The sequence below is a fragment of the Varanus komodoensis genome, unplaced genomic scaffold, assembly GCF_004798865.1.
Source record: "Varanus komodoensis strain SLA01 unplaced genomic scaffold, ASM479886v1 scaffold8, whole genome shotgun sequence".
NCBI classification, from domain to species: domain Eukaryota; kingdom Metazoa; phylum Chordata; class Lepidosauria; order Squamata; family Varanidae; genus Varanus; species Varanus komodoensis.
Genome location: NW_025336481.1, coordinates 5,421,681 through 5,440,712, shown reverse-complemented (window position 1 = coordinate 5,440,712; position 19,032 = coordinate 5,421,681). Strand labels below are relative to the sequence as shown.

At 45.9% G+C, this 19,032-nt stretch overlaps 1 protein-coding gene across 1 annotated transcript in view; it reads left to right on the top strand.

Moving 5' to 3' along the window:
- The window catches only part of COL20A1 (collagen type XX alpha 1 chain), a 116,534-nt gene that overhangs the window by 96,298 nt on the left and 1,204 nt on the right, over positions 1-19,032 (top strand). The window contains exons 28-37 of the mRNA XM_044455152.1: positions 893-988; positions 1,813-1,866; positions 3,086-3,139; positions 3,779-3,832; positions 5,090-5,161; positions 6,100-6,135; positions 10,173-10,239; positions 11,198-11,386; positions 15,351-15,428; positions 17,651-17,806. Coding sequence (XP_044311087.1) covers positions 893-988; positions 1,813-1,866; positions 3,086-3,139; positions 3,779-3,832; positions 5,090-5,161; positions 6,100-6,135; positions 10,173-10,239; positions 11,198-11,386; positions 15,351-15,428; positions 17,651-17,806 — 856 coding nt within the window. The remainder of the gene's footprint in view (positions 1-892; positions 989-1,812; positions 1,867-3,085; positions 3,140-3,778; positions 3,833-5,089; positions 5,162-6,099; positions 6,136-10,172; positions 10,240-11,197; positions 11,387-15,350; positions 15,429-17,650; positions 17,807-19,032) is intronic.

Here is a 19,032-nt window from a genome sequence, read left to right as displayed (position 1 = left end):
CGGAGGAATCCATTCTGGGGGTGGGAATCCATCGAAGTCCCTCGGCTCAGCTCCCCATACTCCAGCCTGCCTCCTCATGGCACTGAGTCTGAGCTTCTGGTAAGTGGATCCAGCACTGCTTCACTGTGCACCAGGAATCGAGATTTGCACGCCTGCTGCACAAGCAGCGTCCCTCTTCCACGTCTCAAGCTGAAGCCTTTGTCTGCGCAGCTGCACCTAACGTGGGAGAGGGTTGCCAGTGGCATGGCCTCCATTTTGTGAGCGTTGGCAGACTTCCTCCAGTTTGGCTTGTTTCCAAGACTGGGTTGAGCACAAGAAGTCTACGAATTCTGGAGGGACCAATTCCACTGGGTTTCATCCCAACCCCACAAGTCTGGTGGGTTCTGTACTTAATAATAGGGCTTTCATCCTGCCTAATGCAGCAATTTGGACAAGGTTTGTGGAGAAAAAAAGCAGAAACACCTCTGGAAAATAATACATCCATTCCACTGGTTGCCAGACAATACTGGCTCAAAGGTTGCAATATTGGATCTGACTTTTCAAGGCCTTTATCTTGGATGATGCCTCTCCCTATCTGATCTGCACACTTCCTCAGGTTCAGAATAACAGGAAGTGATCAGCACTGAGATCTGTCTTCCCAACACATTATCATCAAATAATGCAGGATGATTTGGGTATGGAATGTTGTAAAATGTCGTACACACTCCAGATGTTTGGAATTTGATTTGCAAGTATCATAAGATCTGAACAGCTTGCTGATTTCTATCCTATGGTGCATCTTTACCGAGCTGGGCATTTGCAAAGAAGGTTTGGGCTGGCATTTTGAGAATCTAGAAGATACTGATATTCAGATTAATATCGTCTCTTTTGTCTTGTCCTTGGGGGGCTCTAGGGTGAGCCGGGTCCACCTGGGCAAGTTGGACCTGAAGGTCCAGGGGGACAGCAAGGGACACCAGGTTCCCAGGGACTGGCTGTGCAGGGCCCCATTGTAAGTAACGCCAGTTTATTTCTTTTCCCTCTGGCTAACACACCCTGCTGCAGAGCAGGGCTCTCCGGCATGAAATGTGCCGATGAGCACATCTGCAGCTCCAGTTCTGATGGAGCCCACCCCTCCGTTGCCACCCCTACTCCTGCCCCAGAGGCTGTGGAACCTCAGTCCTGGATGATTCCAGCCTTCTCCCCCCCTTTACTGCCTTCCATCCACTGTTTTTCCTGGCTTTTGCACAATCTGTTCCCCTTTCTAAGAGGCTGAAATGTCTCTCCTAAATCTTAGTGATTGACACCAAGAGCATTAAGCTGATATATGCTGGATGGAGGGGGTGCTGTTTGGCACTTTGGCCCCATTCCTCCTGCCCTTGACCTGCTCCGTTCTGCAATGCAGCTTCCAAAAGTATCTCCGAAATTGATTCACCCTTAAGGCTTAAAGAAGTCTAACTCCTCTACCCTAAAACTGGCTTTTCAGGAGAAGGAACGTGGTGGAGATGGGCAGTGGTTACTTTCTATTCTTTCTTTCTAATCAGCAAGTGTCTTCATTGCTGGGGACTGGAATGTGGCCTACAAGTCCCAGAATCCACAGCAGGAAACACAAAGCTCCATGCTTTGTTTCTGCTCAGCAGAAAAGTTGTTCAACTGAGACCTGGGAGGGGGTGCTACCAGCTCGTCCTTCTCCACTGCCCCAAAGATGAATTTTGGGGAAGAGGAGGAAGAAGTAATGGATGGTCCATGCTTGACAGAGAAGCTGAAAAACCACAATCTGGACAGTATATACCAAAATGTATATTCTGTAATGTTGTGCTTATATTCTAATTCAAGGGACCCCCAGGCATCAAAGGAGACAAAGGCGACAATGGCAGCCCAGGGTTGCAGGTAACTTCTCCACTTACACCTTCTGACTTCTTTGTTTTCCAGTGATCTGCATCATTGCATGGAGGTTTTTTTTGAGCAAGGTATTCCGTCATCTCTGGCACCTTTCTAGCTCCACTTTGAAATGGCCATTCTTCTGACAGGGATATCCCCTTGCAGTCCTTTTATGGGCTTTGCATTCCCCTTCTTCTCTGGCACTGGGGTCTGGCAAACATTAATTATCTGGAGTCTCAGAGCTGTTTTAGAAGGTCAGGGAAAAAATAGGGAGATTTTACCGATAGATAAGATACTTTAAAGAGAAAGAAAAAAGAACTTGCATTGACCTTGACCGAGGATGAAGGGCCCACGATGGAAATGGAAACTCACACAACTCAACAGCCCAAGTTCCTTGCTCGCTTCTCCAAGATTCTTCAGAATGGAAAGGACAAGGTAGCACTGTTGGAAGAAAGGAAAAGGACTTATTTCCGTGCGTTCATGCATAAGAGGGGCCTGCTCTTCAGTCTTTAGGGCAAATGCAGTTCAAGAAAGCAGGTCTGAAGCATGTTGCGGAGGGAACCCAACTTCAAGTATATGCTGATGGGATCTGAGCAAGAGATCTTGGGGTAGGATGGACAGCTTGATGGAAATGTTCACCCGGTGCTCAGCTCCTGGGAAGAAAGCAAACTCCCTGCTAGGCATAATTAGGAAATTGTACTTCCCTTATACAAATCTTGGGTGCGGCCACATTTGGAATATCATGCTCAGTTCTGGTTGCCTTACCTAAAAAAAGGACATTATTGAGGTGGAAAAGGTACAGAGAAGGGCAACCAAAATGATCAGGGGCTGGAACAGCAATCCTATGAGGAACGGCTACAACAACTGAGACTAATCCGCTTAGAAAAAAAGAAAGTAAAAGGGGACATGAAAGAGGTGTTTAAAATAATGCACGGTGTGGAGAAAGTAGCAAGGGAAACATTTTTCTCCCTCTCCCGTAACAATCAAACTGAGGGTGATTCCATGAAACTGATTGGTGGAAAGTTTAGGACAGATCAAGGGAAATATTTCTTCACACTGCATATAGTTAAATTGTGGAATTCACCACCATGGGAAGTGGTCATGGCCACCAATCTGGATGGCTTTAAAAGGGGACTGGACAGATTAATGAGGGAGGAGGCCATTAGTGGCTGGATGAGCTGCATTGCTCCATCATGGGAAGAATTCTGAATAGCAGTTCTCTTTGCAGGGCATGATGGGTCCCCGGGGAGCTCCAGGGAAAGATGGAATTCAAGGATCAAAGGTAAAAAAGTGGGCAGGGTAATTCCTCCCCATGCCCACAGGTGATCTAAGTAACCAGTTTAAAGTGGATATGTGAGGAATCAGATAGAGGGTGACCATCAGATGGATTTTTGTTCCTGATCCTCCTGCATTGCTAAAAGGGAGGTAAGATTGGTCATTTTCAAGCAAAGTGTTTTGTACTTTGCCATGTAGTTGCTGGTGTCTTATTTCAATTCCATAACCAGAATGGTCAGGGATGTGGGAAGTCATAACTCAAATCCAGTTACAGGCTGGGGAAGACTGAAAAATGCCACCAGAATCTTTTTTTTTTTTTTTTCCTTTATCTTTTGGCAGTATTATCCTATGTTTTTTGAGATGGAGAGTTCAAACCAAGTACTGTTGCTTGGTTCTTTCTTCTGAGGGGGATGGTGCCATATAATTCTCTGGGATTGACTGGTTGCGTTCTTGTTTTGCAATCATTCCGTACAAATGTTGCAATGGCCCCAGCTTGCCTGAGTCCTCAGGGAGACTGTTCATCAAAGCCCTGGTTGGTTTTGAGCCCCCAATGGAGGCACTCATCCATCCTTAAGCTGAGTGCATTTTGGACCCCTCTCCTGCCTGATCCTTACTCTTTCCCTTTCTGTTTTGACTTGGTTTACAGGGAGTCCGAGGACTCGAAGGCACAGCTGGGCCTCCAGGACCCCCAGGGCCGAGGGTGAGTCATGTGCAATAGAGCATTTCCATGCTGAAGGCTTGCTCCCAGGAATAGAGTGAACCGAGTTCCCGTGGGTTAGAAGGCAGAGGCAAAAACGGAGAGCACACTTCAAGCTTTTATCACCAATGGGCAAATGTAACAGTTTCCTTTGGCAGCCACTTCGCAAGAGCTAGAAAGCCACCTGGTCCCAATCCCAGGGGCATCTCCCGGAAGCCAAGATTTGCATCCAGCCGACACCAGAGCATGGCTCTGTTTCTTGGGGTGTTTCTCTTCCATTAGATGAGGCAGGGGTACAAAGTAAAGGGAACATGGGGTGCGGGGAGGGGAGCAAAGACATCTCACTAGCAAGGAGTCAAGAAACCGAGCCAGTTTTAAAAGCCCAGTGTGATATACCAGAATAAATTGAAAAAATATAAATTCATGCATTTTAAAAGCATTTGTGCTTGTTGCTTTTAAACACCCCATGTTTTTCTTGTCAACATTTTGTTGACAACAAGACTTAAAAAATATGCATATATAACATACAAAGAATTTCCAGCTATCTCATCCTCACTAGCATAACCCGAAGCTTATCTCTGAAGCGTTTATTTTATTTTAGTTATACTTAGCAACAAGCCATGGTATACAAACATAATTGGCAGCTGACTGTCTTTATAGTATGATGGTCTTGTTTTGTAAAGGCATCTTTATTTTGGCCTTTTGAAGAGGAGTGTCTCTGGATATTCTCACCTCCCTTTTTATCCTCACAACAATCCTGTAAAGTTGTTCTCCTAGAAGAAAGACAGAGACAAGGAAGGGTGAGGAAGAGAGAGAAGAAAAGAATCAGAAGCAAAATGGAAAAGAGTGGGAGAGAAGAGAAAAAGATCAAAGAAATAGCAAAGGAGAAGATAGACTAAAAAGAAAAAGTGTGTGTGTGAGAGAGGGAGGGAATCTGAACAAATACTTGGATTGTGCAACAAAGGCATTGAAAACAGAAAGAGATAAAACAGCCAATAGTACCATTCTTGGATATACAGTTGTGACCTAGCAACCTACCCCTAAATTGTGTAGGAAAAGAAGCAAGCCTGACTCATCATGCACCATGTAGCCTTAATATTTTCCTGGCTGCTTGGGCCACTGATAGGAACCTGGGAGGCCTAATTACTGCCCTGGTGCTTTTTCAAATTCATTTCCCTGATTTCCCCGGAGTGTCAAGCAGTGTTGAAAGTGCATCGCCTGACCTCTTCCACAGTTGCGGCTCTTCATTCCTGTCTGCAGGGTTTCCAAGGCATAGCAGGTGCCCGAGGAAGCGCTGGGGAGAAGGGTCCCCCCGGAGAGGTTGGACCGACTGTAAGTCTCTGCTCTTCATTCAGCGCTGACTGTATTCAAAGCCTGGCGTTTTCAGCTCAGGGCAACCAGCACGTAGTTACCTGCCCCAGGCCACGGGGATGTGGCAGGCTGCAGGTCAAAGCAACCTGATGAGGAAAGAGCCCTTGCCTGCAAGATTGGCCCTGCCATTTTTCACAGTTGTGAGATTTCCTCCATTGTGCATCTGTATCCTCATCAGAGTCTGCATTTGTTATGCTCTTGTGTATCATCCCGCACTTAGGAGCACAGCGATGTGATTTAATTGTGCGTTGGCAAGCACAGAGATCTGCTTCATTTACCTCTGAAGTTCTGAGATGCATTCTGCAAGGAGAGTACTTGTGCAATGTACCGAGCAACCATAAAAACAATATAAAACCATGCAAACTCGAGAGTAAAAACAAACCAAAAAGTTAGAATTACTTCATGTGTACAGAAGACCAATCTGTTGTCAGCTTTGGCAGTTGCTATGTGGATTCATGGTTGCACAGTGCATGAACAACTGTTTAACTGTCCATGAATGGGGGCTTGGAGGTATATAGTCTGTTGTTTTTCCATCAAGATGATGCTCTGAGTATTCCTAAGTGGTCTCATATGCAGGCACTAACTAAATCAGATTGGACGTGCTTAGCAATGTACATTTGCCTATTTATTTTTTGCAAAATGTCATTGTCCAAATTGTGCTATATAAAGGCTTCAGTTATACTTTGGACTAAGAGTTCTCACCCCAGAAGCCTTTGCAGAATGGTCATCAATGCCCCAAAGAAGAAATACCACTTATGGAGTAAAAACTTATGGAAAACTTTGAACCCACTTTGGCATCCACCTCTAGGGGCTTGTGTGAGTTCTGCATGATTTTTTTCTGAAGAGTAACAGAAGCAAGCAGCAATAATAATTGCCTTTTGCCTTGTTTTCTTCTGCAGGGGCTGCCTGGTCCAAAAGGAGAGAGAGGAGAGAAAGTGAGTCGCTTTGGTGGTGGTCTTCTCCTCCCCCTCCCCCCCTCCTCCTCCTCCTCCTTCCAGCACTTCCAAGAAAGCTACACTAAACTAGTGTAGGATACACTGTGACTATATCAGGAGTTGGTATCAAAGTTTGCAATTGGCTGGTTCCACCATCACCATCACCGTAATTGGCTTTTAACCCCTCAGAAACTGCAGTGCAATTTCCCAGCGTCCCCTTCTCTCACTTTAGGGATGGGGGGATTTGCAATATTTGAGCTCAGTGAGGTGTTTCAGATTTTGTCCTGTCTTGCTTCACCCCATTTGAACACGAGCAGTTCTTGGCAGTGCATTTTTCCCTGATCAAAAATTAGCATTGCCCACAGTCCGGAAAACTATGAAAATTTCCCCGGGGTTGCATTCCTGCTCGTGCTCGTGTTCAGTGCTGCAAGCAGAATGTGTTCTCATGATTTGCAAACAAGAATGAAATTATCAGAGACCTGCATCTCTTCCTTTACTGCTAGCTAGGGATGGGGTTGAAATTAATTCAGTTTACATTTTAATGTGAACTTATCTAATTTTGCTAGTTTGACGCAATACATGGACCAAAGCATAATTATCCTTCAAATTTTACATCTATGGATTTTTCAATGTGGTTTTCCAATAAAAAATGTATATTAGTGAAAATAAAATGAGTTATTTTAGGAACACTTCCTGCAATGTAGTGTTTTGGGGAAACTGCATAAAAATCCATGTATTTAGAGAAATGTGCAGAAAAAGTCACAAATTATTATGCAGACCTTTAAAAACAAATCTCAGCATTCAGAAGAAAAAAGCTAAACTGAACAGTAGAAAAATTCTCAAAGTTCAGGGCAAATGAAACAAAAGACTGGAAAATGAGAAAGTGACAAATTCTCTCACTGTTTGTGCTAACACAGACCTTGAGTCAACTAATTCCTTTCCGAAGGATGTGGTACATGTTTCAGGCCCAGGAAAGATATTTTTTTCCCAGATATTAGATCTTACAAAATTATGACTACCAAACTGAGAAAATGTTTTCTGCTGAGTGGGTTTTCAATTTTTGAAAAGTATAGATGTTCAAGACCACTCAGTATGGATGTTCCTCCACCACCTCCAATATTTTTCCGGTATCTATTTGTGATAGATCTGACTTCAAAGTCACCAAAATTCAGACATTTTTGAGAATGGAATGAGACTGCTAGCACCTTCTCCAATTTAGTGTCCTCCAGACGTGTTAGATTATAATGCCTATTACCCATGCTCAGCATGGCCAGTGGGGTGATAGGAATAGTAGTCCAACCCAGCAGGGGAGAGATCTGGAAGACATGTATTCCTCAGCTTCTTACAATTGCTTCAAGGTAAGCTGAGCATCCATTTTTGACTGACTGGGTTTTAAACTTTTGCTAGATTCTCTCTGCAGGTATTACCAGGACCAGGTAGAAAGCTTTCTGTCAAGTTCACCAACATTTCATTAGTGTTTGCTTTCTGATGTCTTTGTGATGCAAAAGCATTTTTCATGTTTATGTCCTGGACACCTTGCCCACTTTTTGTTTAATTTTCTGTGAAGGCTGCATCTTTAAAAATCACACTGTTTAATCCAGGAATTAATTTTCATGATCCTATGAGCTATTCTGGATGATAACAGTACTTATTTTCAAATTGTTTTCTGCATTTTGATTACTTTGATATTAGCCACAGGATAGATCAATAGATAATAGTTGCATGTCACTTCTATCAGAGTATGGTTCTTCAATTATAAAGTAACTCCCAGTGGAACTAAGCATTCCCTACCTATTCAGATCTAATGCATCAGAAGAGCCATATTTGTTTCCCTTATTATAATCCTCAGAAGTCTCTTCAGAATCCATCTATGGATGCAATTGTGCTGAGATTTTCTCTTGCCTTAAAGCAATTTGTGGGACTAACTGGAAGGAATTACTGATGTTTTAAATTAGCCCGTTGGCCTTGCCAAAGTTCAGAGGATGAGAGATAAAGAGATAAAGGTTGGAAATAAATATATATGATTCATTGTGTGATACTTAATGCTAATGAAAACCCTGCCTTGTCTGCGTCCATCCATTGGTGGAGGAGATTGTACAAATATTGGGTTTGATGCAGCTTCTTTCTGTGTTGATGGAAGTGGACTTCCCCGCCTCCTTCTCCCTGTGGGAGCACCTCCAGACCCGAGAAACCCCTACAGAGAGTCAGGAGACCCTGCCAAATGAGGCGAGCTGTGGAAGGGCATGGGGAGAGATTTCCAGGAAAGCAATAAGGGTGGAGTGTCTGTATGAAAGACTGAGGGTTTCTGAGATGGGCACTATCACCCATCTCCGCTTCTTTGGTGGGCGGAATGTCTACTGCATGTGGCAGGTGCTGGGGGACGTGCAAACTGCACTTCTGCCTTACTAAGTTCTGACTTGTTTATTTCTGTGCTTCATCCCTCAAATCTAAATGCCACTTTCTTAAAAGTGTCTTCAAAGCAATGAACGTACAGCCTCCGGCCATCAAAACAATACTGTATCACCACAAAGCTAATCATAAAGATACAGAGCACGATAAAGCTGTACGTTCTACTGTATGCTACAGAGCGTGGCTGACTGGGGCAGACTTCAGGGAAAGCGTGCAGGAAGAGTTGGGTCTGGAGGTGACACAGGAATGTCAGAAGTGTGCAGGACAATCTAATGGCAGCTGGATGCACAGAAGGAATGGATGACACTGAGAAACTCACGGAACTCACGGTGCTTGTGCTTGGTTGGCTTTTGACACCTCACCAACTGGGGAACCAAACGTGGTCCAAGCCATGGGTTTTTCACAGCTTCTGTTTTTAAACTGGGATGCAATTCCTCTCCTCTCCTCTCCTCTCCTCTCCTCTCCTCTCCCGCCCCCCTCTCTCTCAAGCCTAGGAGATTTGCAAAAGCTTGGTCTCAGTTTGCTTAAATCCTTACTTGAATTCATGCAAATTGTGGCCAGAATTCACACAATTCCCATTTTGGCTATCCACGGCTGCACACACCAGTTGCTGGGGAGCTGGGCAGGAGGAGGTCTTGCACCCGTCCTGCCGGAGGGACCCTGTGGGCAGCTGGTTTGCCCCCACGTGAGTGGAGTGCTGGTCTGGATGGACTCTTACGTTCTTCATAGGCACTCACTCTCTTTCCCAGTGGATCAGTACAAAATACTGCTTGACCTGCACATTCTTCCTTAAATAGAAATGTGCGTATTTTGTTTGTACCAGGAGCATTAAATGCTAAGTCTTTGCAATATTCCCAGAATGGGTGGCCCTTGTCAGACCAAGGGATGAAATTCTTCATTCTTTTCAATGACACTCAAGCTATTTCTTCCCTGTTCTCCCTGAAATATCATCTGCCATTTAGCTGTGCTGTTTTCTACATTCTCTTTCCTTCTCCAGGCCATTCCATTTCTTATGTGCACTGTAGGTTACAATAAAAAAAAGATAGAGCATAGAGATAGTAAATGTTACCTTTCCATTTCAAACATATTTAAAACGCATACAAAAATTCATTCCAAGTAGAAGGTAATGTCTGATCTCTCCCACTGTCAGGAATCTTTCAAATTTCCCAAGGAGACACACCTTCGGTCTTTCATGGGTCTTTAGAAAAAGAGAGGATTTAGTTATGACACATTCTGTGAGCAGAACCAATTCAGATGTTCAGAAAGAGCAGGCTACCCCTTCTGCTCTGAAAGCTATCTTTTCAAAAAGACGCCAAATTCATTTGGGGGTGGGGTGATGCCAAATGTTCCCCTAATTTACCATTAGCCATATATTAGCCATGCATATTTATGCAGCTATATGCATAGATATATTCTCTTCCCCCTTCCACAAGAAAGAATGCTACTAAACTCTGGGATTTTTATGCTGGCTGAAACCGTAATGAATGAAACACATGACAGGTTCTTTGTAGCTCACCTTCTTCCTGTTGCTGGAGCCGGAGCTAGCAAATTACTTTCTGCCTCTGGGTTGGTCCTGTGCTACGTTTGCCTTGTGTATAGAGCGCTTTTTAATCCTCTCTTCCCCTCAGGGTGAGGCACAGTCCTTAACTACAATCTATCACCTAGTCCATCAGGCCTGTGAGCGCCTGATTCAGTGTAAGTACAACCTCTCCATCGGCTGGAATAATAAACCTGCATCTCAAGGGAGCATCCCTTCTGTGAGCAGGTGGACCTCTGTTGCTACATTGTGAGGTTGCTGAAATTAGCAGGATCCTCCCCAGTCATGGATCTCTCCACACTGATGTGGGAGCCTTGCATGAAAGCCATTCTGCTCTGGACCCAGACCAGATTAAACTGAAGGGTTTCATAGGTGAAGCACTTTCCCTGCCATGCCAGAGTTACACCTGGAGTCGTACTCTCCCCAAGAAGCTGAATTCACCTAAGTATGTCTTTCTCCAGAGAAGTTTTAATTCTGGAATGTGTGAATTGCGTGCCTTCAGCAGAATCCACCCCTTCTGGCTTTGTGTGTTCATTGCAGAAACTTGCATTTGCCTGGCTCATGTCAGTGCAATGCACACAGACTGCAATTTCCTCAAAAGTTACTCTGTAGCTCAGAAGGGAAGGGAGATTCTGCACTAACAGTGAGAATGCATAGATCTGGCTGTGACAAAAAATGAGGCCGCTAAAATGATGAGGAGCAGCTCCCTTTGAGGAAAACAAGACTTTTGAGGAGAAACTTGGTTGAGGAATAAAGACTGACGCATAGGGTAGAGAAAGTGGGAAAGCAGGCACAATTCCCTCTCCCATTATACCAGAACCCAAAGGAGGTCCACTTCATCTAGCTGTGATGCTGCGCACCAATTTGCGTGGCTTTAACAGGGGACTGGAGAAATTCACGGAGAAGGCCATCCAAGGCTACAGTTCTGATGGCTTCTTAGTACCTCTGGCATCAGAATGATATGCCTGGGGAACACGGATAGGAAGCTGGTATTGCATACATGACCTGCTTGCGGGTTGCCTACAGTGGGTGGCATCCTGCACTAGACAGGCCTTTGCGTCTGATCCATCATGGACCTTCTTAGGGTCTTATTTCTTTCCTTTTCTTACCCTTCAGCTCATGTGCTGAAGTTTGACTCCTTCATCCATGAGCATTCCCGGAAGCCTGTTCCCATCTGGGAGGACAAGGTGAAGGTTGGCGAGCCTGGGCCTCCAGGTCTACCTGGGCCCCCTGGCATGAAAGGAGAAAGAGGAGAAGTTGGAATGCCCGGTCAACCAGGCCGAGATGGATATCCAGGAGAACGAGGTAAAAGGTCTCTGCTTGCCTTTACACAGGAGAGATACGATATTCCTTCCTCCCACCCCATGTGCTGCTGCACAGTTGTGCGTGTACAAACAAGGCTCATGTTTGCAGGCTTGGAAACTCGATGGGCTCAGGATGCTTGCCTCTCAGATGTTAATGTGACAACTCTTGTAATTTGCTCCTAGCTTTTGTTAAGCCAAAGATAAATAGCAAGACAACTCCTGTAACATTATGATGTGGCCAGTGGCTATTTGGAGGCTTGTAAAAGCAGAGCCAGTATTTAAACTGAACTGGTTATTATCACATTGCATTCAAATTGCATCTTTTTCATCTTGTGAGGAAACCAAGTTGGCTGACATAGCTCACAACAACATCTTCACAACAACAGCTCTTTGAGGTAGGATTGGCTAATAGTCTGTGGCTGACCCAAAGTCACCCTGTGAGTTTCATAGCTAAGTGGGACTTGAACCTGGATCTCTCAGGTCCCTAGTTCAGACTTCTCACCACCGCACCTCAGTGGTTAGCATGGATGCTGAGACTAGCCTTGATTCCAGGCATTCTTCAGTTCAAACCTTACCTCTGGGCAGAGCTTGCGAAGTGCTGTTTATTGTGTGTGTGTGTGTGTGTGGCTGGATGGGAAAGCTCCCTATTCAGTCTTTCTGTGAAGCAATATTATTCACCTACCTTTGTTGTTGCTAGTTGCGAAGTCATGTCCAACCCATCGCGACCCCATGGACAACATTCCTCCAGGCCTTCCTGTCCTCCACCATCCCCGGAGTCCACTCAAGCTCACACCAACTGCTTCAGTGACTCCATCCGGCCACCTCATTCTCTGCCGTCCCCTTCTTCTTTGGCCATCTATTGTTCCCAGCATCAGGTTCTTCTCCAGGGAGTCCTTCCTTCTCATGAGGTGGCCAAAGTATTTGAGTTTCATCTTCAGGATCTGGCCTTCTAAAGAGCAGTCAGGGTCGATCTCCTCTAGGACTGACCGGTTTGATCACCTTGCTGTCCAAGGGACTCGCAGGAGTCTCCTCCAGCATCACCTACCTTAGGGTTGCTATAAAAACAGTAATAAGTGAACGCATGTGAAATCTATTGATCCCTCTAAAAGTGCAATGCCAGTGCCAGTCGGTGGCAAGTTAGCATTTGGAAGCAAATCATCTGGTTTGGAAGGAAGCCCTAATTTGTAATGGGCCATAATATTTCATGCCCCGCTTGTGGAAGGTCCTAGCTTGAATTTCTGGCATCTCCAGGTAGGACCTGGGAATATGCCTATCAGAACCTTTAGAGAGAAACATCTAGAGAAAGTCAGACCTCCAGGTTTGCCCGCAAGACCACCCCTCTGTCCCCCCCCCCATTCCAGCAACCGCTAATCCTTTGATGGTATCCCAACTTTTGCACAGTGTTCCCCCACACCCTGTTTACAATGCCTCTCTGAAGACATAGCTCCTTGCTGGCAGTAAGAGTGTGATGGCAAACCTGGCTGGTATTTGTGGCTATTTCTACCTCCCCACCTTGCCTTTGGCCTTCTCCCCCAGGAACATGCTTCCAAGTGTGTCTTTGAATGGAATTTGGTCCGTGGGCCAAAAGTGGTTCTGCTCCCTGCTCTAGACAGTGCTGAGTGAAATGGACCAATGGCCTGGCTTGGCATACGGCAGTTTCCTATAAGAGAGAGGAGTCTTCAAGTGGAAGGCTGGCCACCTTTCCATGTGGATGCTGCAGAAAGAGGGCTTTCTGCACTGGGGAAGAGCTGTGGCCAAACTCCTGGCCTCCTGGACCATGAAGAATCACGTTCTATTATCCGAACGGGCCTTTGTCAAGATGTCCAATAGGGTTTTTTTCCCTTCAACATAGCAAAGGGTGACATGAAAAGAAGCTTATCACACAATTCAGCAGGCAAACACATGCCCCTTGGTTTTATTTTTGGACCGGCTCCCTTCGAAGTGGCAGAGGAGGGGAAAAAAACCCTCTAGCTTATCTCCCTGCCCTCTTGGCCCAGAACGAAAAGCTGTCTTGTTTTGTGAGGGAAGGCGTCTCCAGAAGTCTTTGTTTTATTGCAAATGCGGAGTCATTCCAGCAGCTCCTTTGGGTTTCATGTAAGGATTTAGCCTCCATCTGTTCCAGGACCGCTGCCCTTGAAAACTGCTCCAGGAGGGTGCAAGCAGCACTATCATTAGCACCAAAGAGAGAATGAACAAGCTCTCTTTGGCCATGGACAGACAGTTGTGCCTCCTCCATCCGTGATAGATTCACTTCTTGTTGTAGCCAGAAGTCAAAGTTAGGAGTTTAATTGGCAGACGTCAGAAAGTAGTTCAGACACCGACCTGAATCTGTCATCCTGGTTTTTCCTTCTTGCCCCTTCTGATAGTTTAGTAGCTCCTGAAGTTGCTTGCAGACACAACTGATTAGATGGACGCCCCTACACGAAGCATTTCCAACCAAGCTTGGAGCTTTGTGATCTTACAGAAGAAGGTGGTGATACTGGGCTGGCACTTTGTCAGATGAGAACTTCATAAATGCTTGCTGACCTTGGAGATTATTGCCCCTTTGAAAGAAGTCTGTCCAGCAGGAAGGGATGGAGATCTGGCACTTCCCAATTAATTCAAAGAGGCTAGCAGATGGAGTGGGTTTTATTTTTTGGGCCCGATAATGGCAAAATGTTACAGGGAACAGAGAGAGAGAGAGGAGGGTGGGAGAGAATCAAACATGCTGGAAAGCAAATTGACTGAGCTGGAAACATGGTAAGAATTATTTAAGGGATGCAGTATAGATAATAAGCTGAAATGAGTTCCACAGGGTGATTCTGCAATGAAAAAGCCCAGAGCTGTTTTAGGAAACACGAACAAAAATTATCTCCCTGATGGCCTCCTGGGTTTTACCCTGACTGTACGTGGTCCCTGTGATGAGAGAGCGGCGGCATTTTGGTGGGCTGCATATCTCAGCCTAGAAAAGCTTACCAGGCATGGCTTAGGAAGCCAGCCTATGTACGCTTGGCCTAGAGGCAGGATGGGCACTTGCAAATGGATGGAATTGGGAAATATTATCTATCCCAGATGGATAGAATTGGGAAATATGATGACCCCACTACAATTTTTTTAGACGCTACAGAATTTTAAACTAGGAGCAGATAAAAAGAAGCCCACATTTCAAAGATGCTTTTCTCCTAGTTTTCATGATGGCTGGAACTTCAGTACTTGGGAGACAACATTTGTTCAATCTTTGATACTTCCAAGTGAGACACATCCAGGCCAGAGTACATGACACAGGAGGGATCCTTTATATGATCTTCTTACAGGTCCTCGCTTTTCTTTCTTTAGAGGCTCCCACAGAGCCCCAAATTGGAGGAGGGACACTGGACTGTGATGTGGGCCATTTACACGGCCTCCGTAGGATATTTCTATTCAGATTCCCCATGTCCTGTGCCTCCAAGGCAGCAGCCACCTACATTATATTATTATTATTATTATTATTATTATTATTATTATTATTATTATTATTACATTTTATACTGCCCATAGCCAAAGCTCTCTAGGCAGTTGACAGCAATAATCATAGAATCATACACTCAAGTCACCCATCCCACTTCTGCCCAGGCCTGACCCTGCTGAGCTTCCAAGATTAGGCAGGATCAGGCACTTCAGGCTACATGGAAGCTACATGTTATACCCCACTTCCCCCTCAATATCAAGGCACCCACAGCTACTAGTCCTGATGACTCTAGGCTACCTCCAGGATTAGAAGCAGTATGACTCTGTACACCAGTGGCTGGGGAACATGGGTGTTGGGCAGATGCCATGGCACTCACGGCATCCCTTGAGCAGCTGGTTGGGCACTGTGTGAACAGATTGGTGTACCAGGTGGACCCTTGTTCTGGCCCAACAGAGCTCTTTGAACATTACTGTAACTTCTAGAAGAGGATTAGTAATGAGAACTACACAGAAGAGCTGTTTTCTTTCTTCTCCCACAGGTGCTCCTGGACCCAAGGGGGAGAAAGGTTTTCCAGGACCAAATCAGGAAGGCTCTCAAGGACCTAAAGGACGAACAGGTGCAGTAAATGTGCCACTGGTATCTAGACAGTGAAGACTCTTCTCTGTCTGGGTCCTTCACAAAGGCAGCTTTCCATGGCTTCCCTGCCTTTTGAGGAAATTATGCTGGTAATAACCAGTGTGAACATGGAGGAATCACCTGGTCCAGGTGAATTTGCAGCTGAGTGGTGTAAAACATCTTCCAGCTTCTCAGTTCCCAAGCTTTATCATGTGTATAACTCTATTTTTGAATCAAGTGTTCATTATACACTATTTTTGAATCAAGTGCACATGGCAGGCATGTCGTGAGCGGAGCCGGCTGGAGCTGGGGGTCAGACTAGATAGTCCGGGAGACCCCTTCTGACTCGCTCTGTTTCTACGTTCTATACTGTAATTCCTAAAGCAGAAAGAAACCATGTCCACTGCATTAGTTTGCAAATGATTTCATTGATCAAAGCCGATGTTAAAATATCAATCCGCCCATTTCCTCCCCCAAAACAGACTCCTTGCCTATCTCTATACTGGACACCATGTCTTTTTTGTTAAGGTACAATTAAGTTAATCGGAAACCCTCCCAGTAACACCACTGAAGCTGGACCATGGGGTAGCAAGAGTCCTCTCTTTTGCACAAGTCTTCAGAAAAGCAACGAGCTGAACTAATCAGATGCTGTCCTGAGAAAAGCATATCTAAGGAGGACACCAGAGCCAAAAAAAACCTCTCTTACTAGCCAGAACCCCTGGACAGATTCTGATTGCTCCACCCTGCTGCTACTCTTTGCTTTGAGCAGACTTGCTCAAAGGGGCATGCTCAGGAATGTTGTGCATCTGAGATCCCAACCAGCCATCTCATAGAAACATAACAAGTCAAAAAGGGCCTTCTGGGTCATCAAGTCTGACCCCCCGCTCCAGCCAGCTCCACTCATGTAATCCCCAACATGTGGCTGTCCAATCTTTCCTTGAACACCCTCACTGATGGGGCCTCCACTGCCTCCCATGGGAGCCCATTCCATATCCTGGGAATACTAACCATCAGGAAGTACTTCCTGACACCCAACTTGAAACCCAGTTCCTTGAGCTTTGCTCACATCCTGTCCTCCACAGCAGGGGTGAACAAGTCATGACCCTCTACCATATGACACCCCTTCTTATAAGTTGCTATAAGGTCCCCTCTGAGTCTCTTCTTCTCCAGGCTGAGAAGATCCAGCTCCCTCCATCTCATATGTCTCATCACCACAATCCTGCTACCATCTTTGTGACTTTTTGCTGAACTGGCTCCCACCAAAGCACTTTGTTTTCAGGTGAATGCTGGCAGGCAACAACCTAGCCAGTGAGGAGAAGGAGTGCCACCACCATTCCTTTCCACTGAACAGGTTCAACAATTGCCACACAACAAGCTAAATATACAGCAGGCGGGAGAAAAGCAAGGCAGAGGCATCCCATGGAAAGTAACTTGCCTGTGGCCCTCAAGGAGGGATGTACAGTGTATAGCGACTTGGTTAAAGCTGTTGCACCAGGATTTTGTGAACGGTCAGCTGCCTTTTGTTCTGTCATCTGCTCACTGATGGAACAGGATTCTGTGCAAAATTTGCACTTCTGAAAATGCACAGATCCCCTGAGCTGCACATTTGCACACTGAAGACTATGGGAGAAATGCACATATTTGGTGATGTTTAAAAAAAAACCATATTTTTCTCCAACTAACTCTGTGTAAAATTATGGAAAGTTGAAAACAAAACATCCACAAATCCACAGGATCCATGCAACTCAAGAATCCGTGCACTGGATTCACAGAAATCCAACCCCATCTGAATCCATCGCCCATTTTCCCAGCATCTCTTCCTCATCTCTGGCAAGTAACGTCTGAGCCCCTGTGTGAGGAACTGGACCCATAGAAGCCCTGTTTGTATGGTGCCTCCTGCTCAAACCACAGGGAGAGACCAAGGGAACTTTCTCTTGTTTGATCATTCACATGTTTGGGTCAGTAGGCATGGCAGGGGGTTAATATTTCTGTGGGGAAGAGGGATCTTGTGTTGTACCTCTGATTTTAAAAAATTATTTTATTTATATTATTTTTAATATTTATGTATGTATGTATTGATTTATTGATAAATCAATCAATTTATTGATTTATTGTCAAGCCTAGGCACTCTTTATCTTTTATCTTTCTCCCAAGCGCCAGGTCATAGCGAAAACCCATGAATATCCTAGCCTGATGGTATGGTGCTTCTGTTTTTCCCCCCAGGTCCAGCAGGGGAAGAGGTAATTGGCAAGCAAGGCTCAAAGGGGGCTCCTGGAAGCACGGGCCCCCCTGGGGTTCCTGGGGCTAGAGGCCATTCTGGAGACCCTGGTCCTGCAGGTGGCTGCATCCTTTCAGGATGCTATGAAGAAAGTACCAGAGGTAAGTCATGTCCCCAGGTCTGGAGGGTCAGCATCTCCTTAAAGGGGCCTCTGAGCCCAACAAAAATGGGTCACCCCACTGCAAAGAGGTCTCTTGTGAACCTCTAGTGCATCTGCTGGACCCAAAGACTTGGCCCTCCCATCAGCTTCAGCCTCTGACAATGGCTTCCCAAAGATTCTGTGTTGGGAGCTTCGGCTGCAGAGATGAGCTTGGGGCCTTTAAGTCTGCACTGAGTTTGCAATGATGCTTCTGAGAGGCCAGCACGGGTTGGCCAACCTCAGTTGGTAGCTCCTCGCTAGAACAACTGCTTTTTCCATGAGGATCTACTTTGGGGTAGCAGATCCTGCAAAAATCTCCCCAAGGTGCTATTGCTCCTGGCCCGGCTTCACTCCAGTCACTCTGCATAACCACAGGCCAAAGTGTCACTAGCCTTGCCCAGATGAGAAGTCTACTCCAGTACCAGTTGACCAGGTGCTTTAACCAGGTAACCCTAGCCAGGGCACCTTACCTCATTCCAGTACAGGTAGTGGGAGAGATCCAGAGAGCCATGAACAGTGCCACTTGGGGCACAGGAAGGCCACCTTTCCTCCTCTTTCCTGCTACATCCTCCTTGGCCTCCCCTTGGCAAGGGACTCTCCAAAAGCCTAGAATAGAGAAACGAACACGACAGGCAGCGGCGGTGGCTGCCTCTAATATTAGCAGGACAGAATTTCCACTCTGACTCGGAGTCCGAGTTTTAAAGGAGCTATCCAGGGTGCTGAAGCGCTTTAGGAGTGGTGCCGAAGCTCTTCAGCACCACAGACAGCTCCTCATGAGCACAGACGGGAAGCCAGCATGGCTCCAATCCCTCACCGATGTTGGCGCCACAAGCCTCCGCTGGAAATAAGAGAACTTGCATGAATGGAAGTGCCTCTCCTGCTGGCATGAGGGCCTTCCCCAAAGTTTAGCAGTGGAAAGTGGGGTGCAATCTAGAGCGATCACCTGGCTTTCACAATAGCACTAGCAGTGCCCTCTCCAGGTTTTGAAGGTCCCCTGGGCAAGGTCAATGAGCCCTCTTGCTCAATGTCTCCACCTTCTCACTGCCATGGTCACTAGCTGTGTCTGCCTCTCATCCTCTTTCTCATCGTATGCTTGCTGGGCAGGGAGAAGTTGGCAGAGGCCTCTCCTGCCCCTTCTTTTCACCAGCCATGCTGTCTGGGCCAGAGCAAGAGACAGTGAACAAGTGA